The sequence below is a fragment of the Nannobrachium achirus genome (genome assembly GCF_963921795.1).
Source record: "Nannobrachium achirus genome assembly, chromosome: 20".
Classification (NCBI taxonomy): domain Eukaryota; kingdom Metazoa; phylum Chordata; class Actinopteri; order Myctophiformes; family Myctophidae; genus Nannobrachium; species Nannobrachium achirus.
In genome coordinates this window covers 56,261,243-56,284,236 of record NC_137827.1, presented here as the reverse complement: position 1 = coordinate 56,284,236, position 22,994 = coordinate 56,261,243, and the positions used below count along the sequence as shown (strand labels likewise).

At 45.9% G+C, this 22,994-nt stretch overlaps 1 protein-coding gene across 1 annotated transcript in view; it reads right to left on the bottom strand.

Annotated features, from left to right (window-relative positions):
• The window catches only part of LOC308306258 (cyclin-K-like), a gene marked incomplete at both ends in the record, with an annotated part of 44,690 nt that overhangs the window by 7,240 nt on the left and 14,456 nt on the right, over window positions 1-22,994 (bottom strand). Inside the window, 6 exons of the mRNA XM_080751158.1 lie at window positions 571-642; window positions 1,902-1,932; window positions 3,714-3,994; window positions 9,854-10,023; window positions 17,314-17,371; window positions 21,551-21,656. Coding sequence (XP_080607284.1) covers window positions 571-642; window positions 1,902-1,932; window positions 3,714-3,994; window positions 9,854-10,023; window positions 17,314-17,371; window positions 21,551-21,656 — 718 coding nt within the window. The remainder of the gene's footprint in view (window positions 1-570; window positions 643-1,901; window positions 1,933-3,713; window positions 3,995-9,853; window positions 10,024-17,313; window positions 17,372-21,550; window positions 21,657-22,994) is intronic.

Sequence of the window (22,994 nt, the reverse complement as noted above, 5' to 3'; positions counted from 1 at the left end):
TCTGTATCCTATATGAGTTCTCTATCCTGATTGGATAACATTGGTAGATCTGAAATGCCTTTTCTGTTTAATAAAGAGCTGAAGAGACTATGTAAGCCATTTACCATGAGAGGGAGTGGGTTGTTGGCTGATTTACCACTGTTTTCAAACAACCCACGACCCTCTAATGGTAAATTGCTTTTCTACCACTTCTACCATATAAATGAAAGAAAACATGGTTGTAACTTGCAAGGTTATTTAGTTATACAACTGCAACACAACAGGTTGTTGACTGATTAACCACTGTTTTAAGCCAATCAGAATCCAGTATCTGAACATGTGACCACAAAAGTGGTAGAAAGAGCTATTTAGCACTTATTTCTGTTGTATACAGCGCAGTGGTTCTCAAAGTGGATTCCAGGGACTTTGTGGGTTCCTTATGGGGGATCTAAATTAACCCATATAAGTCTGTAACTCTAACGGGATACAACCAAATGGAACCAAATGGACCCGTTTGTATCCTGTTAAGAGTTATGAGGAGACCTTGAAATGTAGCGTTCCAAAGTGTAGGGTGCAGTGGAGAGTACTGACCTGCAGAGGGCAGTGTGGCGGGCAGGGGAGGCATGGGAGGCTCTAGTCGGGGGATCTTGGAGCCGACCAGCTCTGCAAGACAATACATCAGTGGTGGAAAAAGTACTCAAATGTTTTACTTAAGTAAAAGTATCAATACTGCTATATAGAAATACTCTGTTACAAGTAATAGTCCAGAATTCCAAATGCAATTGAGTAAAAGTATGAAAGTGTTGGCATCAAAATGTACCAAAAAGTACCAAAAGTAAAAGTACAACATGTTTGAAAATAGCAGATCTAACAAACTCACAATGCGTCTCATCGCGACACGTTGTGAGCTTGAAGATCGGCTATTTTCAAATAGCATAGGTATAAAATAGGGATAAAGTGGTTAATGTATGTTTTATAATATTATAATTATTGACTGCAAAGTAACTAGTAACTAAAGTTTTTTTTTTTTTTTAAAGTTAATGGAGTTAGTACAATATTTGGATCTGAGATGTAGTGGAGTAGAAGTAAAAGTATTGGAAACTGGGAATACTCAAGTAAAGTACAACTACCTCAAAACTGTACTTAAGTACAGTACTTAGTAAATGTACTTACCAGTAGGACAACACTGCAATACATTAATACTTACATATCAGCCTCAATTCATATCCACTGTTGATAGTTAATATTGTTTCTGTCGGGCAGAAACCACATACCTTCGTATTTTTCCACTTTTTTTCCCTAAATGAATGCCCTGCTTGATCAAACTACACACAACAGCTTCACACAAAGGCATCAAAAGTAGCAGATCCACAAGCTCTAGGTCCGGGATCCGGACATTTTTGGGGGACCGGACATTTTTTGGGAACCAGAAAAAGCCATATGTAGGGCTGTCACAATTATTACATAATCGTCTAATCGCAATTATTTGAAGTAATCGCAATTATTTTGCATAAAAGTCATAATCGTTTCCATGTTGAGAAATGTTCATATCGTTTCAAATACTTTCAAAAGGTAGTGGAAATAGCAGATCTACAAGCTCACAACGCATCGCGATGCGATGCGTTGTGAGCTTGTAGATCGGCCATTTCCACTATAAATGTATAAAGAATAAAGTTATTAAATATTCCTTTGTGTATTTAGGTTACGGTATTTGTCACATCTACCCTGTGCAACTTCAAAGCTAAAAGGAAATTACATTTTTATTCATATGCTCTGTTGTTCAGCGACAAAAAAATAATAATCGTTAACCGCAATTATTAATCGTCAGGTAAAATGTCATAATCGTGACAGCCCTAGCCATATGTTGGGGCTTTGCTCCTTCCAGAAGCACCTCTCATAACATTCTATTGAACTGAACTTACCAGAGCTCTTGCTGTCTTCTTTGGGAGATGGCTAAAAGGACAGGAAAACCGACGTCAGAGTGAGACAGCCAGCACATTCACAATAGTCCGAGCGTTTCAGGCAAACATCGTGCACTTTATGAAAGAAGCATGAAATTTGGCACACAGTCAGAACATGCCATATGGAACATTTTTGGCTATAGGGGCATCGCAGATTTGTCTTGGGAAACTTGTGGGAGCCAATCAAAGTTGGGCTCTCAGACTTTACTATAGAGTCAAATAATACAAAAAAATATGCTTTAAGTAGCATGTGAGGGGTCAAACTAGGTGTTATTCGGGATTCTGAATCCAATGCAAGCATTTGTTTTGCACGAAAAACATTCCTTTCCGAGAAACGGCCGCCACAAAACTTTGAAAAGTGATGACTCATCACTAAACCATAGTTTTATGGGGTCCGTTTTTAGCCCAAGGAATGTTTTTCCTGCGAAACAAATGTTTGCATTGGATTCAGAATCCCAAAAAACTCCTAATTTGACCCCTTACTTAAAGCATATGTATTTTTTGTATTATTTTACTCTATAGTAAAGTCTATGAGAGCCCAAATTTAATTGGCTCCCACAAGTTTCCCAAGACAAATCTGCGATGCCCCTATAGCCAAAAATATTCCATATGGCATGTTCTGTGTGCCAAATTTCATGCTTCTTTCATAAAGTGCACGATTACATCAAAATACTGCCAGAAACGCCTGGACTACAAATAGCACACACTCAAAAGAAACATTTTACTTCAACTAGTTACACATGTTATGGAGACAGAGCAGTGCCTGTCCTCTCACAGAAAGGCACAATGAGGCCTATTATGACCTGTTTAAACAGTGCTTTTAATGGAATTGAATGTTCTTTCTGGACACAAATAAACATACAATCAACTACAGTATCTGTGCAGGGCTATGATATCTAATAACTAAATAGCTTCCACAATATTTAATTATAATCGGGTGGTTCTCAAAGTGGCTGAATATAGCATCAGCATTTTACAATTTAACCCTATATACATCAGCTATTTCCAAACAATTGTGAAGGGGGGAAAAAAGAAAACGAAACAATATTGTAAACATCTTAACTCTCCTACTGCCAGATCATTTATTTATTTATTGGGTCTGGTGCCATCAAAAAGCGGCTTACCTTTGCGACGTTATAGTAGATAGACAGACAGACATTTATTTATTTTTTTTAATTTTTTTTGGTTGTGCAATAGTGCACTTTGGTCTGCCAGGCAGCAGAGGGCGGCGTCATGCGAGAATGAATGTGAATTTGCCTGTTATGTGTTGAAGAAGAAGAAGACCAGTCACTGGCCACAGAGCCTTACAGCCAGAGGAAATCAACAAGGAAGTGAATTGTTCTCCGTTGATCTAACGCATAATGGATTTTTTACACCATCACCGCGGAAAATGTGTTTACAGTAGACGGCCGCGCGACCCCTCATCAGCTTACAGTCATCAGACGAACGAACCGAATGAGCGCCGTATTGGCGGAGAGGTCTTGCGAAATCGGGCGAACGTGAACGTTCAAAGCGTTGGGAGAGTTAACAACACAAATCTTATCTTTACAGATGTGGGGTACACGGCCAAATACATATTAATTATATTCTATTGTGAAAATAGCAGATAGCAGATCGGCACATTTTCTGCCTCTAAATATTTGACAATTTGGCCAATGTTTAATTTATAATTTTAGAGGTATTACATTGTCACTTTAGAAATGTGCAGATCCCCTCTGACATGAAAAAAGGTTTGAGAACCACGTTGCGTGCGATCGTGTGCGTTCCACTCACGTGGGTCCGTTTGAGCGCCGGCCTGGGCGGGCTGGTCTGCGGGGAGGGCTTCTTGGTGAGGGGCGGGGCCGGGGGAGGGGCCACGGTGGGGGCGGGGGGTGCGGCGGGGGTCTGAACCTGGCTCTGGGTGGGTTGCTGCTGCTGAGCGGCGGCAGGGGGAGTGGCCGACGGAGGTTTGTCCCCGCCCCCCAGCCCGCCCGCCGTTAGCGCGGCGGCGCTGGCGCCCTGCGGCATCTGCTGCTTGCCCTGGGAGTACAGGTCTAGGATCTGATGGCAGATGTCTGCGGAGGACAGAGGAGCAGAGGATCAACGTCAGTGGTGGGGAAAGGACTCACATATTTTACTTAACCCATTCAGGCCTAGAATTATTGAATGCTTTAACCAGTGAAAAATAGCAGATATACAAGCTCGCAGCGCGGCACTTGCAAGCTTGTAGATCTGCTATTTTTGAAAAGGTTTTTTGCTTCTGGGTGGTCCCTGGAAGGCTGGAACTAAATATTTTGAGATGGGGGTCCGTGGCCAAATACATATAATTTTGGGGGTCCTTCACATGAAAAGGTTTGAGAACCACTGACATAGTAGTCTCTCAAGAACAGACTAACTGAGCTCCATTTAAGTGAAAAGGACCTTTTATTTGACAATTGCTTGCCAGATTGCTGACATAGGTTTTTCAAAAATAGCAGATCTACAAGCTTGCACCGCGGCACTCGGTGCCACGCTGTGAGCTTGTATATCTGCTATTTTTCAATAGTTAAAGCATAAAATAATGATACACAATAATGTGTAGCCGTTCTAAATAGGTAGGGGTGTAACGATACATTTTAACGGCGATACGATACACATCCGATACATGGTTCACAATACGATACATGGACGATATTGGTTCATTCATGGCGATACGATTCGACTCAATAATTTTAAATCGATATAGTAACTATTTAGCAAAGGAATGATATCTGTGTAAAACATGTAAAAAAAATCTATTATTATGGAAGTAAACGCTGTGATTATCTAGCAAATACATGGACATTATACTTCAACACATACCGTACCAACCCACCTTGACATGAACACAGAGATTAAACCCATTTATCGATAAGACCAAGAGTAGCTATATGGAATGGAAAGGTAATTAGACCCCTCTTTTTCATTTTCCCTCTTAAAATTGCTAAATACAAGGCACAAATACTTAGTTTCCATACAATCAATTATTTGCATTGCAAAACGATTCGATACCGATTACCGCATTTTAAAACGATACGATACGATACAAAGCCAAAGCGGTACGATATTTTGCTTTTGCAAACGATACTTTTTTCTTATTTCCACATAACAACTCTAAAGGTATATTAATGACAGGGTTCAATGTTGAAAATGGGTGGTTCTCCCCTTTAAGTAAAAGTATCAATACTGCAAAATATGGTCGGCAGTGGATAAACTCTTCTGGTGCGCGGCTGGCAAAAAACGCAGAGAGCATATTCCGTCCCAAAGCCAGTGACGCCCCTGTCACTCACTTCCCGCACCGCCCTCCCTCCCTGTAGCCTGTTACACTAGCATAGCGATCCTCATCATATTTTACGTGTCAACTCTATAATGGACAGGCGAAGGGTACCGTACTCGCCCTTGCTTTATTGGAAGGGTAGATGCAACAAGCTAAAAAGAGAAGAGTTTGGGTGCATGAGACTCTTGATCAAAACAAAACATCTCCCAGTCCCTTCCTGATTCTCGGAATGTTACGCCTTCGACTCACCCGATTGGACAGAGGGGGGTAACCAGAATCTGCGTGGAGAATTTCTTTGCTCCAGCATAAACGCAAGGTCTGCGCGGAGCGCAGATATCCTCCACTGACATGAAACCGCCGCCTTCTCATTGAAATGCATTGGCGGAACGCGGATTCCACTCTCGTAGGTATTTTGGTCTAAGGGCAGCCTTAGGCTGCAGCCACACCAAACTACCTACAGTATGAGAGTGGATTCCCCATTCTGCCGATGCATTTCAATGCAAAGGGGTGGTTTCATGCCAGTAGATGAATTCTGTGTGCCTGCACTAACTATGCTGGAGCAGATACATTCTCCGGTTTTCCCCTTCTGTCCAATCGGGTGAGTCGAAGGCGGAATGGGGAGGGTTCTGGAAGTGACTGACAGGCGCGGCACTGGCTTTGGGACAGAATGCGCTCGCTGCGTTTTTAGTCAGCCGCGCACAATAAATGCAGTGCAGTAAACGTACAATATTCGGATCCGTCCGAGGTGTACTGGAGAAGAAGTAAAACTAGCCTATTGGAAATTGGAAATACTCAAGTAAAGTACATATACCTCACAATTGTACTTAAAGGACCTACACCATGAATTTTCACTTTTTCTATTTTAAAACCTTTTTTTGGGGTCCCACTGGCACCTTCTATCCTCACAAAGTCCTATTTCTGACCATTGTGTCTTTCTCTGGTTTTGGGAAGACAGAGATGAAAAGCTTTCCACGGGTTCTCAGAACAGTGCTGTTCTGAGAGTTGATCCGTGTGACGTCACACGGACTCGCGTTTTTTTTTTCAGTCAAAAAAAAAAAAAAAAAAATTTTTTTTCAAAAACTTTTTTTTTCAAAAAACTTTTTTTCAAAAAACTTTTTTTTTTTCAAAAACTTTTTTTTCAAAAAACTTTTTTTTCAAAAAACTTTTTTTTTTCTCAAACTTTTTTTTTCAAAACATTTTTTTTTTTCTTTTTTTTATACATAAATACAATGCAGGTGGGGTTGATTGTCTAATGTAGATTAACTTTCTGTAATGTCTGGTCTAGCAACGGTCGCCCTGTGTCATTTGACAGTAGGCCTATAACATACAACATAGGCCTACAGTAGGCTATAATCAGAGCTGCAACATTATCCTATTTTTGTATTGGCCCAATATTAACATTATTTGTTGTCAACGTGGGGTCCGGGGAGGAGTGAAGAGGAGGGGAGGGGGGAGGGGTGGAAAAACCCCACTAGATGCGCCCCTGAGCAAACAGAGGCCGTTTTGGTATTGCAGCTGAAGAGCCTCATTATAGTAGAGCTAGAACAAACAAAAAGAATGGTCAGAGTGTTTTTTTGAGGGTTAAAACCTGTCTAAGACTCAATTTTGAGCATATATTTACACAAAAAATATAGTTTTAAAAGCATGGTGTAGGCCCTTTAACTCATTCTCTGCCAAGTTCAACTTGCCTTGCACAGGCACTGCCGAGGATTTCTGACGATTTCACTCATCTTGAAGGGACAATTGCGCATTGATGTTGAGGCATAAAATAACAAAACAAAGGCTTATTGGAAAGGCCTATTCGTGCGCTTTCCATATATGTGTTGTTGTTTGTTTCAAACATGTTCGCTTATCTCAGAAAGTGGAAAAAGATAGGGCATGTTATGGGCAAAACACAGGCTGCTGAGAAGACATTTTGAGTAAAAGCATGTTTTAGTTTTGAAAATGGAATAACTTATGAATAAAATATGATTGCTATTATAAACTATACCTTGCTGGAAAGGCAAATTCGTGCTCTTTCCAACGCTCCAAACTATAAGTTTCAAAGATGTTCGCTGATCTCGTAAAGTGGAAAAGTATAGGGTATGGTATGGCTTCTGAGAAGAGGTTTTCCTTTTTGGAAAATTGAATAAATCATGAATGAGCAATGAATACTATATAAACTATACCTTGCTGGAAAGATAAATGTGCCCTCTTTCCAGTGCTCCAAACCAGATATTCTGTTGTTTAGAAAATTGGCCATGTATGACCATTTTTTTACAGACTTTTACATTGAAGTTCATTCACATAGTAGATATTGTGCTATTCAATAAGTGAATGAAGGCCTCTGTCACTTGGGGGCGCTCTCGCTCTCCTTCTCTCTGTCCTACTGCCAAAAATACACTCTCTAGTCTCTACAGGTGCACACATATAGACATCAAAGGGGGCTTGAGTCTCTCGAATAACCCTCTGTCTAGAATAGGCTGCTGGCTGCACCTAAAATAGCTGATCTACAAGCTCTCAATGTGTTGCAACGCAACACATTGAGAGCTTTTAGAGCTAGTAGATTTGCTATTTTCTCATTCTAGGACATTTTAGGACATGTCAGCCCTGCCCTCAAAAATCCTCTTCCCTGCACTTCCCTGCTCTACAAAGCTAAACTTCTCTGCACTCAAAAATAATTTACCTGAGCTTTGATTCCTTTTAGTTGACCTTACATCAGTCAACTGTAGGCCTACTGTCATGAAACTGTACCGTTTGATTGATTGATTTAAATAATTGTCATCACAAAAAAAAGGCCCCTATAGCCCAACTAGATGTGAGCAGCCCGAAGGGCTGCGACCCTCTAGTAGCCCCTGCACTTAGGTTTCTCTTTAGTCAGAAATCACATGGCCTCTTGGTTAGGTTGCCGTTTCCTCAGAAGTGTGTGTGTGTGTGTGTGTGTGTGTGTGTGTGTGTGTGTGTGTGTGTGTGTGTGTGTGTGTGTGTGTGTGTGTGGGGGGGGGTGGGGACATCACGAAAGTTTTTCACTTCGACGTGCTGTGTTGTGTGAACATGCACCCGACATGTGCATTGAAGATTGAAGGATTAGGAGGATTGTTATGGATCGTTATGGACGTTTCATTGTGAAGGACCCCCACAAGTTTTGTTCGAGAGATTTGTTAGAAAGATTTCTAGTGAGCTGAATCAAACTCGCGCCATGCAGCCATGCCTGCCTGCAGGCTTGAAGGGAGGAGAAAAAAAAGAGAAACCGATCACTTGTGTAACCATCTGTTTGAGCTGTGGACCCCCGGGGATTACCGATTCCGTGTAGGCAGGCATCCAGGGAGGGACCGGGGACCACCAGTACAGATCGCACTGCCAGACTGTCATGCAGGGACCCCCAGTCACCCCCTGCAGCTGGGTGGCTAGGACTAAATAAACCGTTTCTACTAACTGCCAATAAAATACATTTTAGAGCTACTAAAGCCATATGGATTCAGCGACCGTCATGTTTCAGGGCTTATGGATTACCGGTATAAACATGAGGTGGATTATAAGATATCAGGTAAGGCTATGTTTTACAAGCATTTATACAGCGATCTGTCTGTGTGTTGTTGTTGTTGTTGTTGTTTTAGTCTGAGAGGCTAGAGAGAGGCAGTTTTTGAAGGGACTGAATTGAAATGATGTGCTTATATATGTGGTGGTCCAGGGACCACTGAAACAGACAGCGGACCACACACACACACACACACACACACACACACACACACACACACACACACACACACACACACACACACACACACACACACACACACACACACACACACACAAACGCTAGCACGCCCACACACAAGCTGCGGCTTTCTGGTTACCCGTCTTGCTCTCATTGTATAATTGGTTTCAGGTTTCTGAGAGGAGGTCTTTCTTTTTGGACAATTTAATGATGTTTAATTTCATGTGAGGCTGTGCACTTTTGTTTAATGTTGTAAAAAACACTGTCAGACTTTGAGGAAGTGTATCATATGTTGTGAGAGGCTGGATAAGGCTTAGATCTTTTGTGTACAGTGTGTACAGTAAAAGACGTCCAGAAAGACGTCTGGCACCGATATCCCCAGGGGAAAAGACGTTCTGAGGACGTTTAGCAGGGAGTGAGTTAAGTACAGTGCTTAAGTAAATGTTCTTAGTTACTTTACACCACTAATCAACATGTCCGTACATGGACAAATGCGCCCGTGGCTATCATGATACATTATGAGTCCACCAGTACTGGTGGTTCCCAAATGTTTTATTTGCAAGGACCCCATAACACTGAGTGTGTACAAATGGAACCAAATGGACCCGCAAAGGGCTTTGCACACAGGACCGTTGCGTTTTTTTCCGTTTGCTGCATGGTTAAAACACATTGGATTTGGTGTGCAAGGCTGTGTGGAATCAACATTGCGGATCCCAAAAGGAGTCATAAAATGAGTTCAATGAGTTTTTACCGCATGCGACAAGACGCACAAATCGAACTGGGTTTGATCGGGAATAAAACGCACAGCCGCAGCCACCTGCCGCATGGCAAATTCGGAGCCGGTGTGCATGAGGTCATAGATAATCATTGTTTCCTTTAAAAAAATGAAATCGTCCTGTGTGTGCAAAGCCCGTAAGGGTTTGGCCCCCCAGCAGCCCTTACCTTCCAGCACCTCCACGGGAACATCCTGGACAAACTGCTCCCACCAGCGGCGGGACGACTGCTTGGACGTCCACTCCTGGATGTCGAACTTGCAGAGCCGTCCCGCCAGGTACATGACGGCCACCGCTATGATCTCTGGCTCCCACTGCAGGGACAGCATGGTGCACAGGCTGCATGGGAGGAGGGAGGAGGGTTACTAATACTATCGGGTACACACCTCCATTCCGAAACCCCACCATTCCGAAGATTGACTTCCATTATTCGGAATGGTGGGGTTTCCCATTGTTCTATAAGACCCCACCATTCCGAAAATCAGAAACACCACCATTCCGAATATGCAGTTTCATTTTCACCCACCTCCATCCACCCCCACCAACCTCCACCCACTTTCACCCACCTCCACCCACTCTCAACCTCCACCCAATTTCACCCAACTCCACCCATCTCCACCCACTTCCACCCACCTCTACCCACTTTCACCTACCCCACCCACCCACCTCCATCCACCCCACCCACCTCCACCCCCACCTGTATCCACATCCACCAAGTTTCACCCAGCCCCACCCACCTCCACTAACTTTCACCTACCTCCATCCAGATCCCTTCAGCCACCCCACCCATCTCCACCCGCTTTCACCCACCTCCACACACCTCCACCTACTTTCACTCACATCCACCCATTTTCCTCACCTCCAACCATTTTCACCCATCCCCACCCACCTCCACACATTTTCACCCACATCCAACCAGTTTCAGCCACCCCCACCTACCTCCGCTCAATTTCACCCACCTCCATCCACTCCATCAACCTCCACCTACTTTCACCCAGCTCTATTCACTTTCCCCCAACTCCACCCACTTTCCTGCCCCTTGGAGTCGGGTGAAAGTGGGCGGAGGTGGGGGGGCCAAAGTGGGTGGATGTGGGAGAAAGTGGGTGGAGTTGGGTGAAAGTGGGTAGAGGTGGGTGGGGGGGGGGGGGGGGGTAAAAGTGGGTGGAGGTGTGTGAAATTGGGTAGAGGTGGCTGGGTTAAAGTTGGTGGAGGTGGGTGAAATTGGGTAGAGGTGGCTAGGTTAAAGTTGGTGGAGGTGGGTGGGTGGAGGTGAGTGAAAGTGGGAGGAGGTGGGAGGAAGTGAGTGGAGGAGGGGGAAAGTGGTTGGAGGTTGGTGGGGGGGTGAACGTGGTTGAGGTAAAGTGGGTGGAGGTGGGTGAAAGTTAAAATAATTAAAATTTCGGAATGGTGGGGTTTCGGAATGGAGGTGTTTTGGAATGGTGGTGTTTCGGAATGGTGGGGTTTCGGAATGGTGGTGTTTCCGAATGGAGGCCCGTCCCCAATACTATCAGTGGCGGATCGGAGCCCAGGAGTTCATTAGTGGCTAATGGGCCTGGCATCAAGCACACTGTGGGGTCTCGCTCCAGTCCCACCGGTCAGGTGAGTTTTACAGTGAGAGCCAGGGTGAGAGGCCTAGAGTGCAGCACCTCAAACAGCCCCGTTGCCTAGGGCAACTAGTGGAGGGGCGGTACGTGCCACTCTTCCTCCTCAATCAGTGGGAAGTGAGGGCACATGTGTGACGAGCAAACCGAAGACACCTGGGCAGAGGTGATAAAAGGTGCTCACTCTTTGTCACTCTTGCTCTGACTCTCCCTGGGGAAACACCGTCCGGCGGTAAGCGATACACTCCACTCATGTCTCAACCTTGCTCTGTTGTCTTTGAATTAGACTCTCATGTTGTCTTTCTCTTGTATTTTAGGCAACTTACGACTGAGAATGAAGGCTGCTTCCCTTATCCCCTGAGCTACATACCCCTGACTTGGGAAGAACTTGAGTTAATGTTTTGTGCACGATGTGCAGCCAAGCCCCCTCCTTGAACATTTGTTGCCTTAATCCCTAATAAACGGCGTTTGAGCATTGAACTGTCTCTGTATTCTCTGCTGGGTTTGGCTCAGACGCCACATCATGGTGGAGAATACGGGTAGTCTGGACTCCAAACTCGGAAAAATAGTCTGGACCCCAAACTCGGAAAAATAGTCTGGACCCCAAACTCCAAAAAAATAGTCTGGACCCCAAACTCCGAAAAATAGTCTGGACTCCAAACTCAGAAAATAGTCTGGACCCCAAATTCCAAAAATGGGCGAACACGCACAGGCAATTGAAGCTTTGCTAAAAAGCCAAACAGACTTACAGAATGCTATGCAAGAATTGCTTAAGAAGATGGGTAAAGATGCTTCAACTCCTCGCCCCCCCAGTAACGTGCTGACCAAATTAGGCCCCGAGGATGACATTGAGGCCTACCTCGAGCTGTTTGAACGTACTGCTACTCGCGAGCAGTGGCAAGTGGTAGACTGGGCTAGCATTCTTGCCCCGTTCCTAACAGGGGAAGCCCAGCGTGCCTGCCGCGATTTGTCAATTGCAGATGCCCGTGATTACAACAAACTAAAAGCAGCCATACTTTCCAGCCACGGCTACAGCCTGCCTGCCAGGGCTCAGCGTTTCCATAACTGGAACTACCAGTCCGCCCAACCCCCACGTCCACAGATCGCGGCGCTAGTGCGGCACACTCACAGCTGGCTCACCAGTGGTACTGGGCCCCCGTTGATTGAAAGAATTGTAATTGACCGTTGTACTCGTTCGTTGCCGCCGGATGCTCGTAGGTACGTGTCCCAAGTTAGTCCTGCCTCAGTCAATGACCTCATGGCGCTGCTCGAGAATTATCAAGTTAGCCAAGAAATGCTGAGGTCTACAAGGATGGAGACGCAGAGACCTTCCCCAGAGGAGAGACCCAACCGAGACCGTAGGAGAGGAACTCCGACCGCACAACCACCACCGCTGCAGAGGTCGGCCACGCCGCCTGAGAGGGCCCCTCGGGCGCTCCAGACACAGCGGAGGTGCTATGTATGTGGACAGCAGGACCACATATCCTGGGCCTGCCCAGAGCGAGACAGAGATGTGTCTATGCCATCAGCAGCGAGCTCAGAAGCTCCACGTCCCTGTCTCCATTCTGGAAGCGTCGGCCGACAACACGCCACCCTGCCGGTGAAGGTGGATGGTGTCGACACCCACGCCCTCATCGACTCAGGGAGCGTTGTCACCCTGGTCCGAGCTGACCTGGCGGGGCCCATTGGCGACACCACCGTACCTGTCACCTGCGTGCATGGAGACATGCGGCACTATCCAGTAAGCAGCGTCCGCGTCCAGACTCCCAGAGGTGATGCTGTCATTCCAGTGGGTGTCGTCCCGAACCTCCCGGTACCACTACTTATCGGGACTGACTGCGTCATCTTCGAACGGTACTGGTCGCCTGGCCTGCGTACGGGTCCACCTCGACGAGGACGACGCCGAACTCGTCACCCAACTCCCAGGGCCGCGCTGGCCGCTGGTCCTACCTTTGGCCCTACGTCTGCCGTGCCAGCGAGCGGGAGCTCTGGGGATGATGGTGGTGCCAGTGGTGGAGAGGGAGAGAGATACACCACACCAGATGAGGGTGATCCCTTTGCGGGCTTACCAGTAGACGAGACCTCTGCCTCCGGCCGAAAGGGTGAATTCGCTACGGCCCAGTGGTCCGGCCCCAACCTAGAGGCTGCACGTCAGACGGTGTCGGCCATAGACAGCCAACTATGCGAGGGGGTGAGTGATCTCAACACACCTTATTTTTGTGTTAAAAATGACTTACTGTATAGGGGGGTGAAAGCTAAGGGGGGGGACCTGGTAGAACAGTTGCTAGTGCCAAAGGCTTATGTCTCTAGAGTCCTCTATCTAGCACACACTCATCAGTTGGGTGCACATCTGGGGGTCCAAAAGACCTATGACCGTATCCTGGCTCGCTTCTATTGGCCAGGGGTCAAACGAGCGGTTGAGGACTTCTGCAAAGCGTGCCCCGAGTGCCAGAAGTCGGCACCACGGCCTAACCAACGTAACCCGCTAGTCCCCCTACCCATCATTGGCACCCCGTTTGCTCGCCTGGCCATGGACATTGTTGGCCCCCTACCGAAATCTGGTCGGGGACACCGGTTTATTCTGGTTCTTCTTGATTACGCCACCCGTTACCCAGAGGCCATACCTCTACGCTCCGCCACAGCTAAAGCGGTTGCGAGGGAACTGTTTTTACTGTTTAGCCGGGTGGGAATAGCTGAGGAGGTGTTAACTGACCAGGGGACGTGTTTTATGTCAAGAGTAATGACAACGTTGTACAAGTGGTTGAACGTTAAACGTATACGCACCTCTGTGTACCACCCCCAGACTGACGGCTTAGTTGAGAGGTTTAACAAGACCCTCAAACAAATGTTGAGGAAATTGGTAGACGCTGATGGCAAGAATTGGGACCAACTGCTGCCCTACATCCTGTTCGCCATCCGGGAGGTGCCCCAGGCATCCACTGGCTTCTCCCCCTTTGAATTACTGTACGGCCGCAACCCCCGGGGCCTGCTCGATCTGGCCAAAGAGGCATGGGAGAACCAGCCCTCGCCCCACCGTAGCGTCATAGAACAGGTTGATGTCTTACAGGAGAGAGCAGGGCGAGTTTGGCCCATCGTCCGGGAGCACATGAAGAAGGCACAGGAGGCCCAGTGCCGTCTCTACAACCGGGGGGCCCGCCTCAGAGAATTCCAAGTGGGGGAGAAGGTCCTCGTTCTAGTGCCCAGCAGTGACTGTAAGTTCCTGGCCAAGTGGCAGGGACCCTATGAGGTCGTCGAAAAGGTGGGGCCTGTCAACTACAGGGTAAGCCAGCCGGGCCGGCGAAAAGGCCACCAGTTGTACCATGTGAACATTCTCAAAAAATGGACCCCGCCTGGTCCTCTGCCCTCCACGGCCTTGTTAACGTCCGTTTCCCCCCAGGCCCCACCCCCCGTCGTCATAGGGGAAGACCTCGCACCCGCACAGCTCCAGGACATCAAGGAGATGCTGAGTCGGAGCCACGATGTTTTCTCCGACCTCCCTGGTCGAACCAGTGTCATACAGCATGATATCCAAACCTCGCCAGGTGAGGTCGTAAGACAACGCCCCTACCGCATCCCGGAGGCTCGCAGGGAAGCCATCCGGGGGGAGGTCAAGAAAATGCTGCAGCTAGGGGTCATCGAAGAGTCTTACAGCCCCTGGTCAAGTCCTATAGTGATTGTACCGAAACCTGATGGCTCACTAAGGTTCTGTAACGACTTCCGCAAGCTCAACGAGATATCCCTCTTCGATGCCTACCCCATGCCCCGGGTGGACGAGTTAATCGACCGGTTGGGTCCCGCCCGGTTCGTCAGCACCTTAGACCTGACCAAAGGCTACTGGCAGGTCCCCCTGACTGAAAGTACAAAAGCCAAAACAGCCTTCGCCACCCCAGATGGCCTCTTCCAATATACAGTCCTCCCCTTTGGTGTCCACGGAGCCCCTGCTACGTTCCAACGCCTGATGGACAGAGTGCTCCGCCCCCACCAGGCCTACGCCGCTGCTTATCTGGACGACATCGTCATACACAGCGCTACCTGGGCCGACCATCTGCTGCACCTTGAAGCTGTCCTGGGAGCCTTGAGACGAGCGGGGCATCGGCCCGGGAAAGCCATACAACACGCCGATGCCATGTCGCGCCTCTTTGAGGAAGAAGGACCTGAAGCCCCCGGCACGAGCCGTGAGCTTAGGGGGGGGATGTGTGGGGTCTCGCTCCAGTCCCACCGGTCAGGTGAGTTTTACAGTGAGAGCCAGGGTGAGAGGCCTAGAGTGCAGCACCTCAAACAGCCCCGTTGCCTAGGGCAACTAGTGGAGGGGCAGTACGTGCCACTCTTCCTCCTCAATCAGTGGGAAGTGAGGGCACCTGTGTGACGAGCAAACCGAAGACACCTGGGCAGAGGTGATAAAAGGTGCTCACTCTTTGTCACTCTTGCTCTGACTCTCCCTGGGGAAACACCGTCCGGCGGTAAGCGATACACTCCACTCATGTCTCAACCTTGCTCTGTTGTCTTTGAATTAGACTCTCATGTTGTCTTTCTCTTGTATTTTAGGCAACTTACGACTGAGAATGAAGGCTGCTTCCCTTATCCCCTGAGCTACATACCCCTGACTTGGGAAGAACTTGAGTTAATGTTTTGTGCACGATGTGCAGCCAAGCCCCCTCCTTGAACATTTGTTGCCTTAATCCCTAATAAACGGCGTTTGAGCATTGAACTGTCTCTGTATTCTCTGCTGGGTTTGGCTCAGACGCCACAACACGCAATGTTTTGAAATGAATTAAACTAGAGGTTTGCATCCGCTTATCCCGTGTTATAGTAAGTTATTAAGATGTCACATGAAACTTGACCAATCATGGAGATTGGCCCATTTATAGTCAGGTTGGCCGAAATGTCATGTGACATTATATTCTAAATTTTTATCCCACGATTTTTGTAACCCATTTTTTCACCCAGTGCCAATTGCCTAAGCTATGTAATCCTGGGCTCTGCTCTCCCTCTGCCGCGCCTGGGGAGACAACGGACTGACTTCATACTTCCTTCAATGCATGAGTAGTCCAAGTTGCTTCTTTTCACCTGACAGGGGGTGAGTTTCCCCGGTTGGACGTAGCACGTGGAAGGAACACGTTATTCCAACCAGTTCCTTTCCCCTCCATCAGGCGCCCCGGCTGGCCAGGGGGAGGCATTATTGAGACCGGGATTACTGCATGTTTTTGTGAGGGTATCAACCCTAGGAGACACGGGGAGAACATGCAAACTCCACACAGAAAGGCCCTTTTGCCAACCCCACCTAGGGTGTGGGCGCTGGTGGGGGACTTTGGGGGACATGTGACATTATGACTTCACCCTTTACACCTCTCTGATTGGCTACGGGCCATGGCCCTGTGATTGGCTACAGGCACACACACACACACACACACACACACACACACACACACACACACACACTTGGCTCATTTATAGCTAGATAGATAATGATTTTTTAAAAGAAATAAAGAATGTCCTAAAAATACCCAGAACTCAGTAAGAAATTGACACCCACTGCTCAGTGTAAACACCGATGGTGTTGTAAGACTGGTCTTAGTTCTACTGGATCTCTTCTCCACTAACACCTTTGTCTAGTTTTTATTTGTTGACAAAATTGTCAATACATTTAGTCTTAGTAGCTTAATTATCATTTAGTCTTTATTTAGTTCTTGTCAGTGAAAAAGAGGTAGCTGACAAACTTAGCTACCTTAGCTGACGAACATTAGACGACAAAATTAACACTGCTATTGATGAAACATTTAAATTTACTGAAATAAATAAATAAATAAATACAAATAAAAAATTATCTTTACAAAAAAAAGAAAGACTAACAGAAACTGTACTGTGTGCTTACAAAATGAACTAAAATAACTATAATCGTAGAGAAAATGTCCTTAGTTTAATCAATGTCAGAACTCTTCAAAGGTGGCAAAAATGGCAGGTCTTCAAAATAAAGCTCACCGCGCGTAGCATCGTGATGCGGCGTGAACTTGAAAAAGAATGGACTCACCTGTCATTCACAAAGGTCCACGCCATCTGGACCAGCTTCTGGACCTTGTTCTTGTCACCTGAAATGGACACAGTTTACACATTAGGCATTCAAAGCCATTTACAATAAGCACGGTAAACGCATGCATAAATCAATTGCATAGAGACAGTGCATTTCCTCAGTAATGAAAAACTAGTATCACAGGGGAAACAAGAACCTACTGTAGTAGTACAATAGTTTTATTTTACTATACTACTACTAAGTTTACTATGAAAACGGTCACAGCTTGTCCGTGTGTATCTCTGTCTGTCACGCCTGACACTGTGGTTCTATGGGTTTGATGTCCCTTTTATGCCCATACAGTATATGGAGATCGCTGATGTCATCACAAGTCACACTTGCAAATCTTGTCCGTTTTATGCCCATATATGGAGATCCCTGTCCTGATGCCATCAATATTAAGCATATATCTGGGAATGCCCATAATTGGGCATGTTCTGACATCACATTGTTGACTATCATGCAGGCAGGGGTCTGGTGCAACTGGTCCGATATACATCACTGGCCAGATGGCCAAGAATTGTCACCCTGAAGTGTCTTAAGAAATATACTGTATATCTAATAATAATCTGTACATTGAAACTATGCAACCTATAGGATGTCAAGTCAACAAATGGACCTACTGTAGCATCTGTCCACTTTGAAACACCCAGCAAATGGTTTCTTTAAGAGGCATCATTTCTGGAGTGCATGCTTGTCTCACACACGCACGTGCACACTGCACGCACACACACACACACCACGTTCACACCATGCCACAGACCCACAGCAGCGTTCGCACCATGCCACAGACCCGGCCTGTGTGCGCGCTGTGCTTTTATTTCCTGTGTTGCAGGGTGCCTTTCCTGTGCAGCGTGAGGTTTAGTGCCCATGTGGTATTTTTGTCTTAGCAGCTACAGTACGTCTGGTGACAGACGACGTGTGGTTTAGCTGTGTATCTTCATGCTGTTCCTTCACACACAGCATCGGGCGCCTTGAATTGCCAAAATTAAATTAGGATTTCGGCCAAAAAGGCAATCTTAAAAAGTTCCAGGAGTTGTTTTTTTCTTTTCAAAATAATGAATTGCATTTTTTTTATAGATGCAAAAGATGCAATATATTACATTTTGCTTCCATTTGTCCAACCAGACCAGGGCTTCAGACAGGCGTGATCGGATAAATTGTTAATCTGCGTTTTTATCTCCTCGAAAGTCATGGTCAGGTCAGGTCGCAGTTACTATGAAAACCTCCAACTGTCTGTCACGTCACGTCACACTTTTGGCCCTACTCTTATCTCCGGCACCGTTGCCCCTATCCATGCCAAACTTTGCACACACACTCCTTGGCTGGCAAACCACAACCTCCGCCCCTGATTTCTCACATGCCCCTCTTCTAGCGCCACCATGAGGTTGATTTTTCAGACAACATTAATGGACACTGCTCCCACTTCTTGTTGTGCTTCAGCATGGATGTGCCTGGTCTAGTTATAGACAATGGAGAATATAGGCCTACTATAAAAAAACGATTCTTCAGCTCATCTGCAGCTGAGGCGTTTCCTCTCCATTTGGCTTGTGCTCCCCCCTAACTGATACCCCCTTAGTAAATGACTTGGTTAAAAATGTTAACCTAAAACTAGAGTCAGCTCTTGACATAGTGGCCCCCATGAAAATAAAAAAGAAGCGGAACTCCAGAATTACACCCTGGATAGATGAGCACATGCGCTCTCTCAAAAAAGAATGCCGCAGAGCTGAGAGAACTTGGAGGAAACATAAACTCACTATCCACCTAGAGATTTTTAAGTCATCAACAGCTGCTTACAACAAAGCCATGCGTCTGGCTAGGCAGGCGTATTTCTCTAGTATCATTAATAACAACAAAAATAATGCCAGAGTCTTATTCGCCACCATTGACCACCTCCTAAGCCCCCCCCAGTCTTACAAACAATCGCTCCCTGCCTCTAAGGCAGGGTGTGATGAGTTTGCATCATTCTTTGATACTAAAATTTTGAATATTCGGGCTGGTATCTTGAATTCACTAATTGCAGATACGGCAAGTGATGCCATGTATGGGAGCACGAATAAACCTAGGGGGAGCCTGGTTTCCTTCTGTGCAGTTGATGAAGGGGAACTTCGCAGAACCATATCACAGATGACATCCTCCTCCTGCTCGCTGGATGCAATCCCCACCCCCTTTCTAAAGGAGGTTTTAGACAGCGTGATTGGTGATATTTTAAAAATAGTAAACTGCTCTCTCTTGTCAGGGGTCTTCCCAGATACATTGAAAATGGCCGTTGTTAGGCCCTTGCTTAAAAAGCACAACCTTGATCCCTCCATACCGGGCAATTATAGACCCATTTCGAATCTCCCTTTTCTGGGCAAGGTCCTTGAAAAGATTATCCTCCATCAATTAGAAGTATTTCTTCAGAACAACAAGGTCCACAATAAATTTCAATCTGGCTTCAGAAAGGGACACAGTACCGAAACAGCACTTGTAAAGGTAATTAATGATCTCAGGGTGTCCGCTGACAATAAAAATGTATCTGTTCTCTTACTTCTGGACCTAACGGCGGCCTTCGACACTATAGATCACTCTATCTTAATACATCGTCTGGAACACTGGATAGGGCTCTCAGGTACGGCTCTGTCCTGGCTCTGCTCGTACTTGACAGGCAGAAGTTTCTATGTTGGTTTGGATGGTTTTGAGTCAGACAAGCATGATATTTCATCTGGTATTCCTCAGGGTTCAATACTTGGCCCCCTATTGTTCTCCTTATATATATTACCGCTGGGAGAACTCATTACAGCTCACGGTGTGAATTTTCATTTTTATGCTGACGATACGCAGCTATATCTTTCTGTAGCCCCCGATGACCCCCGTGCTCTTGACCCACTACTGTCATGTCTGTCCAGTATAAAATGCTGGATGAGCAACAACTTTCTTAAGCTAAACGAGGACAAGACAGAAGTCCTCATAATTGGTTCTTGTGAACAGAGAGAATCAATTATAAGTAGACTCGGTAGCCTGGCCAAAGAAAGTAATACTTCAGTAAAGAACCTGGGTGTGATCATAGATGCAGAACTGAATTTTAATACTCACATTAATCATGTCACCAAAACTGCTTTCTTTCACCTTAGAAATATTTCAAGAATTAGACCTTATCTGTCATTGGATGATGCAAAAACATTGATTCATGCTTTTGTCTTCTCGAGACTCGACTATTGCAATGCACTTTTTTCTGGCCTACCAAAGAAAACTACAGATCGACTTCAACTAGTCCAAAATGCAGCAGCCAGGGTCCTAACTAAAACTAAGATGAGAGAACACATCACTCCAGTTTTAGCCTCGCTACACTGGCTCCCAGTTGGTTTTAGGATTGATTTTAAAATTCTTTTACTTGTTTATAAATCTCTTAATGGTCTGGCACCGTCGTACCTCGTCGACTGCCTGTCTAGATATGAGCCAAACCGCCCCCTCAGGTCTTCTACTGCAGGTCTGCTCGGTGTGCCCTCAATGACTTATAAGAAATATGGTGAAGCGGCATTCTGTTTCTATGGGCCGACAGCCTGGAATAAACTTCCAGCACACCTAAGACAGGCACCCTCTGTTGATAGCTTTAAAGCACAGCTTAAGACCTATTTTTACACTCTTGCTTTTGGGTGATTTTAAATATATGTGCTTGCTATCTTTTATGTCCACCCTGTTGGTAAAATGTTTTTATTATAGAGCTCTTATGGACGTCTTTGAACGTTTCTAATGCTGTTTCTTGTTTTGTTTTGTTTTAATTCTATTTTCTTATTGTTTTTATTTTGTATTTTTTATTGTTGATCATGTGTACAAATCATTGCTCTGGAAAGCACTTTGAGCTGCATTTTATGTATGAAAGGTGCTATATAAATAAAGTTTATTATTTTTTATTATTATTACACATGTTGCTTAAAAATCACGCACAGAGGGACACAGTATCTCGCAGCTCATGTCATCAACATGCATCTGTCCATTTCCCATATTCCCTCCTGAATACGCCAAACTACATGCGACCTGACGGTCGATTAGGGAGTCTTACTGGTAATGCCTAGAGTTAGTATAAAAAAAGACCACCTGGACCATCTTCTGGGGGACAAATTAAAGACTTTTAGAGGTAAGATTGCCTTTTTGGCGTGTGTGTGTGTGTGTGTGTGTGTGTGTGTGTGTGTGTGTGTGTGTGTGTGTGTGTGTGTACCTTTGAGCTGCTTAGCGTAGCGCAGCAGGAACTGGTAGGGGTGGTCCACCTGCAGGTCAAACTTGATGGTCTGCAGCAGGATTCTCTCCAGCACCATCACCTCCTCCTGTGCACGCACACACACACACACACACACACACACACACACACACACACACACACACACACACACACACACACACACACACACACACACACACACACACACACACACACACACACACACACACACACGTGCACGCAACCATGCACAAACACATTACAACAGGGGTCTTCAATGTTTTCAGGCCAAGGACCCCTTAGTTGAGAGAGAGATGAAGCAGGGACCCCCACTACATATTGTATAAAACTGTGTTGCAGATTAAAAATGTTCATAGATTTCTTCGACAGCTTAGACTTGTTTGACAGCACTACAGTAATGTGTATTTTCAGACATTCAACCACTTGAACCGTCAATATCCGGTCTGCTCTTCTTTTCCTTCTACAAACCTCTTTGCCAAAAATAGCTGATCTAAAAGCTTACAACGGCTCACAGCGCTAGGCGTTGTAAGCTTGTAGATCTGCTATTTTTGGCTAATGTTCCACTCAGAATAGGGATGCTAGGGTTCAAATGGTTAATGTAAAAAACATGATCCTATCACATAAAGATCTGGGCCTGTAGTAACTCTGAGGACCCCCTAGGGGTCCCGGACCCCCTGTTGAAGACCCCGCTGTACACAACTAGGCTTGTCATGATGATCATGACATTTACATTACACAACATCTTTTTTTTTTGTGATTATCTCAAATAATTGTGATCAGGCGATTGTGAGATAACTGTGAGAGGCCTACAACACACAACACATTAATCCACCTGTTTCCGCGAGAATTTACTGTAGCATTATTTGCGGCACACTTCCGGTTAACAGCAGACATACAAGCTCACGTCGCGTCGCAGATGCAACCGTTGTGAGCTTGTAGATCACACTCGGCTGCGGCGCCGGAAGCTGCCTACACATTCTGCAATGCATGATGGGATGTTGGAAAGTTGTGGATAAGCTATAAGTAGAAGACCCAGAGTGGGACTTTTCACACACATTTTATGTTTGAGTCTCTTGAGCAGAGCTAGAAAACCTTAGGCGCGGTGCCAACATTGGCACAGGGGAGGGTGATCACTGGCACACTGGCACAAATATTGTTTTAAATGAAGTCAATTAAATGAAGTCACCTATTATACAGTAAATGACATCCTGCGGGTAAGTCTACATTCATTACAACTCTGAACTTTGACTGAGGAGGGAGTCGGGGAGATAGGTGTGTTTGTTTACGAATCTCCAGTCAGCACTCCACTCCTATGGGTGTCGCTAGCGGCAACCAAGAATAACAGAATCACTCACATAAACTCCCGTAGGACAATTCCCATTGGCCGAAGGGTATGTCCGTCAAATGACGTATCCGCCTGGAG